Below are 11,599 nucleotides of genomic sequence, written 5' to 3' on the forward strand. Positions count from 1 at the left end.
TGGGCCCTTTATTTCTAGTAAAGGTAAATTAAAGTATTTTTGGAATTGAAATTGTTGAAGAACAGTAATTGATATAAAAAAAAACTCATTTAGTTTATAAAAATGCCATTTTTTTGGTGGTAAATATATTAAACATGACCTATTAGGAACTTACTGACTTTTATTTTTCTTTATTTATAAAATAAATTCCTTAAATGCTACAAACTTAAAAAGGAATTACGTATTTTATAACTTTTATACGTTTTTTAAAAGTGACAAATGGTTACCAATTTTATTCAAACTCACTTCAAGAAAGCTGAAGTTATTGAAAAATGGAAACCTAAATTAAAANTTTAACCCTTTGACGGTCAGGGAAATGAGCAGTTTTCGTTTCATTAATTCGCGCAGTATTACGAGCAAACAGTAGTCGAAAGTGGCAGCTATTTTTCACCGCTGTTCTACCGAAAATGTCACCCTTCTCTGGCGATGCCAACTGCTCCGCTTTCTGGAATTGTTATAATTTCGTTGGAGATGGACAGTTACGCCTACTTTTTAATAGAGTAACCAGTAGACTGTTGCTTTAACGTTGCATTTTATATGATACTTATAGTTTTTGATATTTAGTGGTGAAAAAATTACTTAAAAGGAAAAATACTAAACTGAAAGTAACTTGACTTTCGCTATCACTAGGAAATACTATTTTACAAAGCGGAGCAAGTTGGCTTCTCTGGATGCGGTAGATAGCTCGCCTCACGCGTTTAAAAATTTCTTAAACTATTCGTAGTACATAAATAACAGTTTTTACGTACTTTTCGTTTTTAACATAGTCAATGCAGAATAATTATGACGAACGAGGTCAGCTCGTCAGCACGCATTGGGGAAAATTTCACTACCCGAATAGTGCTCGTTACTTGATCCAGAATGATAAATCCAAGATTTCTACCATTACGGTAGAAATCTTGCTCCCGAGCGGAACTCGTTTGCGCGCTTTATGAGGCACGATTCGATTGCGAGCTGAACTCGTTCATAACCGTCAAAGAGTTAAGAAAGCTGAAGTTATTGAAAAATGGAAACCTAAATGAAACGTGGTGGTAAGTATACTTACCACGGCCTTCAAAAGGGTTGAAACAACATCCTTCACATTAATTCCAATAAATTAGATAACTAGAGGCTCTAATGGCTAAGAAAAAAAAAGGTTAGATCTCTAAAGAAAAATGTTCGCCCATTTTTAGATTTTTTTTTAATTTTTATTCTTAAAATGGTAGTAAAATTTATTCTCTCTATTTAGGTCTTTGATGTCAAAAATCGCATCGAAAATGATTTTGACCACAATTACTTACAAATAAATTTAACATATATATACATGCATGATAATAATTATATCGATGATGAGTTTTATCTCTTATAAAAAGCAGAGCATATTTCTACTCGTTCACGGATATGCGAAAGTAATAATTGTTTCTTACGCATTCGTTATAAAGTGTTCTCAACAATCCAACTGTTAAATAATCTCGCATGACAATGCCACGTTTCAAAAGCAATCGAACAAAGGCAGGCTTGTTTGTGATAAGAGCTGCTGTCATGGCATCTTCAATGATGTCCAATGGCCAAGAACCACAATCAGGAAATAACTTTTTTGCCACATCAGGTCTGTTCCAATTAACGGCGAGTAACAGCTGATCTCGAAGCGAAGCACCTTTTTTATCTGAAAAATAATTATTCAATTAAACAATTAAAAATATAGCGTAAGCAGAATTCGTTATTCATCCTAGAATTCTCAAATACTAACGATGCAACAATGTAAAAAGTGCCTTTTTGAAAGAGTGAGAACACTTTAGTAACTTTTGAAGTGAAAATCGAATTTTCATGGACTAAGATGGTGTGAAGGCCTAATCCTAATTAATTTGTGACGTAAGTTATATTAATTTGTGCCATAAGTTGTGATATAATTTGTAAGTTACGATATCAGAAACTATTACGTATTTTCTTTAAACTTACATTATTTTGGACGGATTTAGATTTTTGAACAATAACACTTTGGTGCGGAATTTTTATTAAACAATTTTTTTTATTATTTTGTGCTAATTTAGGTCAAAATAAGCGAAAATATAATATTTAGCGCTTTAATAGTTTATGGTTATGAAATACTGCATGAAACACCAATGTCTTTTTCTGTGTTAAAAGTAAAAGCTTTCAAACACGGCTCACTTGAGAACAATATTTCTTTTTTAATTTGCAGTTATTTAGATCTAAAAGAAACAGTTATTTATCACTGAAATTTCTTACACTGAAAAAAAAATGTAAAACTACTTTTTTTCTTTGGATTTTATATATTAGTATAAATATGATTCTATGTTTTCATACTTGTTAAATAATTCCCGCTTTTTATAATTGAAAAATGTCAAAATATATTTTTACTTGTAATCAGAGCGTCTGTAAAAATATACATGAAAGGAACACCAGTAACCCATCTCCGTCATAGTGTTAACGTAGCTTTGATTTAGTAGTATATTTAATTTGTAAAAAATAACTTACGTTTTATCACAGTTGAAAGAATGTGCAAATCTAAGCTCTCATTTCCATTTATCTCAAAGATATGAAACTAGAAATGAAATAAAACAACACCTTTAACAAAATATATACTTTTTTACCGTGACAAATATTGATTAATAAAATATTTAATTTTAAAAATTAGCACTTTTTGCAATTTTTTTGCAATTTTAGTCACCTGTAGCAACCCTGTTTTGGCCATCCTGTATTCCTTTTTAAATATGTATGAAATTTCTATGTTTGGAATAGAAGTCAATTTATTTTAAGAGAGTTTAGTCTTTTAGAAAGTTTGATGTCAAAATTAATTTATTATGGACGAAGTTAAAATAAAATATCATGTTTCTTCTTTTTTCGGAAAAATCGGAAAAAGGTATTTTTGTGCATTATAATAAGCATGATAAGCAGTAGCAACTAACTACTGTCTATATTTTAAAATATTTCTTGGACATATTATCATAACACTTTACATATTTAAAATTCGATCAATTTAAAAGTGTTTCTAGGATACTTTTTGTGGGCATTTCATAAAATTGTGCTTCAGATATGCTTTATCGAAAGGTGGGAACAATAACAAACAGCAGCTGATTTTGAATTTTATTGATATTTATGTTACATTTTATAAATATTTCCTAGCTGTGAAATATATTTTTCAATTTATACAAAATTAACTCTAAAATAATATTTTTCTTCAAATTTCATGCTATCAAATTACCTTAAATAATAAAATTTGCAGGAAAAACTATCAGTACTGCGGACTGATTGAACTCTGCCCAATTTTACGAGCAAGAAAATAACATTTTGTTTGAAAATATTTTACAAAAATATGAGTTCCTAAGTACCTGAGAAAAACTTTTTAAGGATGGATAACTAAGTTTAAAGTACTTACTTTAATCATTTTTCTGTTAAAATAATAGTGTGGTTTGATGCGTTACTTTTTACCATGTTTCCAAACACTAAAATTTTTCCTTGGTGAAATATAATTTATCTATTACTGCTATATTAGTTACGGATATTATCTAGTAACCGTGCTATTTATTCCTTATAATCTTATTTTTATTTGTAAACATCTAGACAGAATTGAAAAATAATAAGGTCACATTGGCGCAGTTAACATCATAAATGCCTTTTTGGTTGGAAATTTTTTTAAGGCATTTATTGAAAACTTTTGCAACAACTTATGTTAATTAATGTCAATTGTCGGAACTGAAAACTCTAAAATTTTTACTGCGTATTAAATTTAAACTTAACTGTAGTCAGAGCCTAAAATTTAGAGCTGTGTTATTTGAACGTCACAGAATGCCCCCACAAGGATCTATTTAGCAGTTGACCATAATGAACATAAACTGCGCAGTGGGTGAAAAAAAGAAAAATGTCACAGCGTATGAGCTACTAAACAGCGCTGTGGAGAGAACACGAACAATGTCACAGCTTTCGGGATACTATACTGGGCAGTGGGGAAAAATACGAAAGATGAAGCAACTTTTGAGCTACTAAACGATGCTATTTCTTATTTATGATAACCTATGCGAAAGTCTTCTCTCTTCTCGGAGGCGTTGGTCATGCTTCGAGTTTTTGAAAACTGCCCTTCAACTATTCAAAAAAAAATCGTAAAAAAACTGTAATAATAAAGTAATAATTAGCAATAATAAAGAAAATGGAACATCATTTTATAAAAAGTGTGGAATCCAGCTCCAGTTTCGATACCTTAAAAATTAAAAAACACTTACTAAATTTTTCTTCTTGCAACATTTATAAATATCTTTAACTTTGGCATCTAATGCAGCCGCACTAATTTTAGATTTCTTTGAGTAGGAATTTAGTAAGTTTCTTATTAAATCTTTATCTTCCTCGGCAATCATTCTTTCACACCTATTTAAAAATAAAATTGTTTAACAAAACTTTAATTTAATTCTTTATAATATAACTTAATATGCAATAATTAAATTATTTTATATAAATGTTATTTTAAAATTTATGCATGTTAATATAAAAATATAAAATTATTATATTGAAATGTTTTACAGCACTAAATTATTTTATTAAAACATTTTATTAAATATAATTATTTCATTAATTTATTTTTTTAAATATTTCAGTAAAGTAATTTGCTATTTATAAATATTAATTTAATAAAACATTTAATTATCGAAAAGTTTAATGAAATAAATGATAATTTAAAATGATATAAATATCATATCTAATCAAACTATTTTAATAATTTGAAATATTTTAACAAATTTAATTTATGAATGCTAATATAAAATATCATATTATTATGTTGAAATATTTCACAGCATTAAATTTTTTTATTAAAACATTTCATTCAATATAATTATTTTATTATTTGATTTTTTTAAAATAATTTAATAAAGTAATTTTTTATTCATAAATATTATTCTAATAAAACAATTAACTCTCGAAAAGTTTAATGAAATAAATGATAATTTAAAATGATATAATTATTTTAACTAGTCAAACTAATTTAGTAATACGAAATATTTCAACAAAATTGCTTTAAAATTGAACACATTTGAGTAATATAATGTTATAATTTTACTTATTTCGAAAAAAATATTGAATAATTTAAATTTTATTACTTTAAAGTGTGTCATTTTAAAGTGTTTCATTTCATCAAATATAATAAAATATTTCAATTTATTTTTATTAAATATAATTAATTTATTAATTTACTTTTTTAAACGTTTTAATAAAGTAATATTTTATTCATAAATATTATTTTAATAAAACTATCTAAAGGTTTAAAGAAATAAATTATAATTTTTAAAATTATATAGTTATCATATCTAGTCCTATTTTAATAATTCACAATATTTCAACAAAACGACTTTAAAATTGAACACATTTGAGTAATATAATGTAATAGTTTTACTTATTTCGAAAAAAATAATTAATTAATTTGAATTTTATTACTTTAAAGTACTTCAAAAACCCACTTTGAGCTCGCTATATTGCATCCAGAAATTGCTATTGCAATAATATCTGCTATATCACCAGATCCACAACACAAAAGTATTGGAATATCTTTTTGAAGACATAACAATATTTCGTCAATTGTGTCTAAATCTCCTCCAAGAACAAGAAGAATGGCTGGAATAGCTAAACCTAAGTGAAAATTGTAAATGCAGTTGTAAGTTTTTTTTCTCCATATATTTGTTAAAAAATTACAGTGTTATTAAATAGAAATAGGGTACAAAATAATGGAATGTGGTAATGTACAAAATAATGGAAGCACTTCTGTACTAACAAATTTTTTATCTTCCTCAAAAAATACTTAGCGAATCATTTTATAAATTTAAAACTGTATAGTATGTGATTTCTCATAATTATTGTGATGGTGGCTTGTTCTATTTTATAGTATGGGTAATATCATTGTAGTATTTAAGCATATTTTGACCACAGGAAATACACTTGCGTCTCTTACGACTGAATAATATTTTATGTGAGGGAATTAAACAAAAACATTTAAAGAAAAATTACTTTCTTATTTTGTAATTATTATCAGTAACAATATGGCCATATATTTTTTTCCCAATGCCCACCTGAGTTAACATCCGTCAATTCAGGCATATACAGGGCGATTTTGTTGGCCTCTCTTTCAGGGACACCATATTAGGTAGGCCAACGTCGCTCCCACAGTGAGGACAGATAGTGCAGAGAAGGAAAGAACATCCATGCCTTGCCCGGGATTCGAACCCAGAACCTTTAATGCAAGGACAGTTCCCTGTTCCCTACACAGGCCGGTCGGCATAATATGGCCATATATAATTTTTAAAATAAAATAAAGATAAGATGCCCCTTTAAAGGGATGTGTTGATTCCCATTCTCCCATCAAGAATTTCGTAAAGTTAATTAACGGTCAGGCTGAGGGGCGGATTTTTCCCAGTTTTAACGTCAAGAATTCAAAATTAAAAGTAAAGTGAATTGTTCCCAAACGACAGTTAGGAGCAAGGAAAGAGATCCATGGTTGGCGATTAATCGAAAGATAAAATAGCCTAAGACAAGGTCAACCCCCTGTAATTAATATTGAATTTTGAAATAATTTGAAAATGGCTAATTGCCAAAAAGACCGTGAGAGTTTAAAGAACCCAGTAACTAAATTTTTTTAGTGGTAAGAGAAATAAAATATAAATAGTTATAAATAGATTTTGATGTATGATTTAGCTGATGTTGAGAATTAATTAGTTTTACATTTGTATTGAACTAAAAGGTTAGCCGTTGCATTGATTGTTATTTCATTAAATGTAATAAAAATTGAATATTTGGTTTAATTAAATTAAAATTAGATTAAGAATGATTAAAAAATTCAAATATGGAATAAAAGAAATTTTTTAAGCTAGGAAACATGCAAGGCCTGTTATGGCATCACACTTATCAAAGACGTTTAAAGTTTTTAGAGATTTGAGAGACCGACCATAAATTACAAACCAAAAACAGTGTTTTTCAACACCCTCTGCTTAAAAAAGTAGCAATAAATTTCTAAATTGTATAAATTAGTTTGGTCATTAAATGTAATAATTGCGCAAAATTTCGTAAATCTAGCTCAAATATTTATGGATATATTGGCATTTTTATAAAAAAAACTCATTTTTTGTTTCACGCTTTTCTGCTTTAAAATTAAGCAAAATTTTTGTAGCAATTTAAAATTAATTGCAAAATTATTGATTTAAAGTTTAAGAAAAATTTGTTTAAAACTGGGTAAGATATGAGTAATGTAGTTGAAGTAGTTATTTTATACGGCACATGCGCAGGAAAAATTTTAATTTGTTTCTTCTTTAATTTTATTTGAACCGTATTTGTCAACTAATAAAAAATACGATTTGAATATCTTAAAAATTTAAAACTTTTCAAGTCATTTTTTAAGTAGTTTTCGTACTTCTTGAAAGAAAACTCAAACTGATAAGGGATTTTCTCAAAATATTGCTTTGTATCATAAGGCAAAATTAAATAACAGATGATCATACCTTGCAATAAGCGTTGATACACCGAAATATGATTGTATGAGGAAGGAAAACATGAATAGATTGTTTTTATTTCATATACTATTGACGTATGAAAGTTTCAAGAGAGATACATAACTTGTTTTTGACATAGACGACGTAATATTGACTGCATTTCTTTAACCCTTTCGCACCGGACGGGACATGTGCTGTGCCAGTCCATGGGTGAAAGCCCTTATATAGCAAGACGGAAAAGAGAAAAACCTGGCACGTAAAACATTTCATTCCAGCATTTTTTTCGAAAAAAATGAAATATCTGTAACTATCAAAATTTCTTTTATAATTCTGGCATATATATAAAACTGCTTCTTTTCCAAGATAAAATAGATATTGTTGAAAAATTTAAAAAAAGAATAAGTAAACTCCTCCCCAAAACTAGCTATAACTGAAATGGTTTTACTACCAGCATTTCCTCTTTTCCGTCTCGCTTTCACCCCTGCTGATTTTTCACCGTATTAAAAGGGTTAAAATAATTATGCATAAGACTTTAATGTAACTAGGTTTTAACGCAATTATGCATAAAGCAATTGCGCATATTTTAATAATAATTATACTATAAAGAAAATACTAATTACTTACATTACTTAATTTATAAACAAAATATTATAATTAAACTTTATCAAAATAAGTAAATTGTTTTATATTTTTAAATTCACCAGGTAATAATAACTGTATAACACTAAAGTAATTAGCACAAGACTAATTTCATGCATAATTACTTTAATGTTACTAGGCTATTATGCATAAAATAATTGTGCATAATTGCATAAAAACCACTGGAACTCAATCCTTATGTTTCGAGAGAGGACCTCAAACCAGCTAATAAATTTTGTAGATGATATTTTAGGTGAGGAAATCAAAAACAAAACGTACTTTCTCTGAATAAACAAAAATTTTAGCAACTTTGTTCCCGCGCTCTCGTGAAGCTGCTTTGAAAATGTTTGCAAAATTACCATAAATTCGGAAAGTTTTAATTTTAATTTGCCTCTCAGTCTACAAAATATTTTTCAAGAAGTGTAGTAGTAAGCAATATTCTGTTTTAAAATTTTTTAGTTTACTACCACGTAATCATCTTGATGTAGCTTTAAAGAAGCTCTGCCCTTTAACCTCAGATTCAAAATAAATATTTTAATTAAGAATATATGGTGGTAAACAAAGATATCTCTTTTTCTGTGAAATAAATCTTAAAGTGCTGACGCCTTTTTTTATTTGAAAAAAGAAACCGTCCATCAACAAAAACAGCGCTAGGGTTTAATGTGTTAAAAAATAAATTATAAAATGGATTCTCGATTTAGCTTTGTAATTAAATGTCAAATTTCGAGTATTTAAAAAGAAAATAATCTCTTAAGTTCTTTTAACTTCATCTAAAAAATATAGATGGCACTGGACAAGTCACATTACCTTCCTCTTCTTTGGTCGATGAAATCTTATGCATGAGTTCGACACGAAAAACTTCAGTTCCTTTGCATATTCTTTTTGTACCATCATCAACTAATAAAAAATGTGTATGTCCCGGATTTAAATAAGCTCGACCACTTTCTAATTTTTGATGTGGCTTTACTTTGTATCTTGAATAATGCATTTCCTAAAATAAATAAAGAACTAGTTATATATTAAAAAACAAATACAATTTAAGAGTTTTACAATATCAGCGGGTTTTAATTAGCTATATGAGCCATTCTCCAGAAAGTATGATACTTGAGTCACTTGCTTTTAATCAAATTATTTTTTTAAGAAATATTTTTTTCCTGTCATATAATTATTTATTAAAGCTATCCAACTAATCATTTTAATCGAATTAAATTTAATATATAATTAATATTATGACTTCAGCTCAGTTATGTGTAAAATGACACCTCTCAAACACGATTATTCTTATACTGGTTTGTTCTGTGCTCATAAGTCATGAAGAAATAAGCTTATACTGGTAAAAAAAATTTAAAAAAATAAGTCAGTGATATTATCATTTGTAATATTTTGATATGATACAATCTGACATGAGGAATGCGGTTACTGGGCTATATTTAATGTTGTCGTTTATTAAGCTGATGTCTAGCAAGTGATTGAAATTCGAGGCCGTATAGTTTCTAGCGTCGCTATAGAATTTACAGTTGAGTTTGGCAATGAAGCAGTTAATTTCTTCTATGTTTAGATCCTTCCTTAGCAGTCTGTTGCTGATAGCTCTTGGGGCACTAGTCATGTATCTTGAAACTTTTCCTTCTGTGTAAAACCGCAATCAGTTTCAGATCTAAATATTATTACTTCTAACCATTACCTGGTAGTTAAAATGTCTCGTTTCATCTACAAATAGACGAAAAATTTCCTAAATCTCTAACCATTATTTTAATTGAGGCTGGGATAGCCTACTTGGTAGGGCGCTGGAATCAGGGCCTGATTACCGAAAAGGCACAGGAAGCAAGTGCTTCCCCTTTTAAATTCTAGGGGGGCCCCCAAATGACTGAAATTAAGGGCCCAATTTCTTATTTTTTGTAGCCAAAAAAAATATTAATAATAAAAGAAATAAGAAAAAAAAATGACTCCAACAAAAACTCTCGAAAAGAAAAAAAATGGGATGCTTAATAAATGGGATGCTTTGTGTTGTTTTGCCGCTAGTAAAAAAATTGGCATAAAAAAAGAGACTCTTCTTGCAAAGAACCTTTCGTATAACAACAAGTAACTTTATAATTTAATTTAGTGAAATATTTAAATTTTTTCAACATATGTGCTAGCTACTCCCTCATGTTTTTGTTACTATATATAGTTGGCTACTATACATGTTGGACCCTACTTTACGTGCTTTATAAAGCACGTAAAGAAGGGTCCAACATGATTGCATAGGATCTCTGTATTCCTTTCTAAGGTTCTAATAGTTTTCACATGGTTCTTCCCTCTTTAAAATGTATTGTTTATGGGTGAAAAATATCAAAAGTTTCTTTTGCTCAAGTTAGGGGGGCCCCAAAATCCTATTATGCTTCCCCTATTTTCAGAGGTTAATCGGGCCCTGGCTGGAATCCAAGTAACAAATTATTTGTCAGGGTGTTGTTTGTTGATATGGTGACTAATTTGCAGAGCCCGCTAATATAATTGTCAAATCAGTGCATTACAATAATTAAAATGCATCTTTTTGAAAATAAATTCAAGATAATTTAAATAAGTTCGATTATTAGTTAAAATGCTTATGTTTATCTCGTCCGTAATAGGAAGCACCCTTAGTACCAATATACCACTAAACTTTCTAAAATGATTTTTCTGATTACTTCAAATTCGGAGAAAGTTTGCTTAAAGAGGTAGAGTACTAAAAGCTAAAATTTGCAGAAAAATAGTGAGTTTTGCCAACGTTTACAAAAGCTCACCACGAGATAGTTGGATTGAAATCGAGTTTTATACGAATTTTTGAATTATTTATATTTAGCCATAGCCTAAATAGATTTGAATCGAAATTTCTAAACCTAGAATCATGCATTGAAACATGACGTTAACTACCACAAGAAAAAAGAATTCTGCCAAGTGGTGCAAGTTGACATCCATGTATTAGAACAAAATTTTAAGACCAGCATGCAATTTGTTAACAGAATTTAAATCGACGAATGTGCTTAAGATATTATTTTATCTCAAAGATTATAAATAAATTTTAAAAAAATAGATCATACTTTTGCTTCAGTGTTAATAAGCAAATCACTATTTTCCACGCATCCCCATTTCGTGACACCGATGCATCGAATACCATGAATCATTCGATCTTTAGTTGAGAGTAAATATTGTCTTTTTCTTACAGCGTCCCCAACTACTTTCACTAATCCATAATTCAGTCCTCCTGTCAACAACCATGCATTACCAGTCCATAAGGCCTACAATAAAAAGCATAATATTTATATAATTGATAACCTCCAGGTTTACCAGAATCAAGGGGAAACCGAAACAATTGGTGGTAAAGCTTCGAAAGGGATATTTTAAAACTCGCCAAAGCTTACATTTCAAATTTACGCTATTCAGAACAAAACTCGTTTTCAGAAATAAGGTTTATAAATAAAGTTGGAAAAGTTGAGAGATAA

The 11,599-nt window shown here is 28.7% G+C and overlaps 1 protein-coding gene across 1 annotated transcript in view; it reads right to left on the reverse strand.

Moving 5' to 3' along the window:
- Positions 1–11,389, reverse strand: part of LOC107439090 (transient receptor potential cation channel subfamily M member 3) — a 36,533-nt gene extending 25,144 nt beyond the window's left edge. The window contains exons 1-6 of the mRNA XM_043050261.2: positions 11,198–11,389; positions 8,949–9,132; positions 5,484–5,652; positions 4,257–4,398; positions 2,515–2,581; positions 1,446–1,684 (exon numbers count right to left, since the gene is read on the reverse strand). Coding sequence (XP_042906195.2) covers positions 1,446–1,684; positions 2,515–2,581; positions 4,257–4,398; positions 5,484–5,652; positions 8,949–9,132; positions 11,198–11,281 — 885 coding nt within the window. The 5' untranslated portion in view covers positions 11,282–11,389. The remainder of the gene's footprint in view (positions 1–1,445; positions 1,685–2,514; positions 2,582–4,256; positions 4,399–5,483; positions 5,653–8,948; positions 9,133–11,197) is intronic.
- Positions 11,390–11,599: the final 210 nt, after the last annotated feature.

This window comes from Parasteatoda tepidariorum, chromosome X2 (assembly GCF_043381705.1).
Source record: "Parasteatoda tepidariorum isolate YZ-2023 chromosome X2, CAS_Ptep_4.0, whole genome shotgun sequence".
NCBI lineage: Eukaryota > Metazoa > Arthropoda > Arachnida > Araneae > Theridiidae > Parasteatoda > Parasteatoda tepidariorum.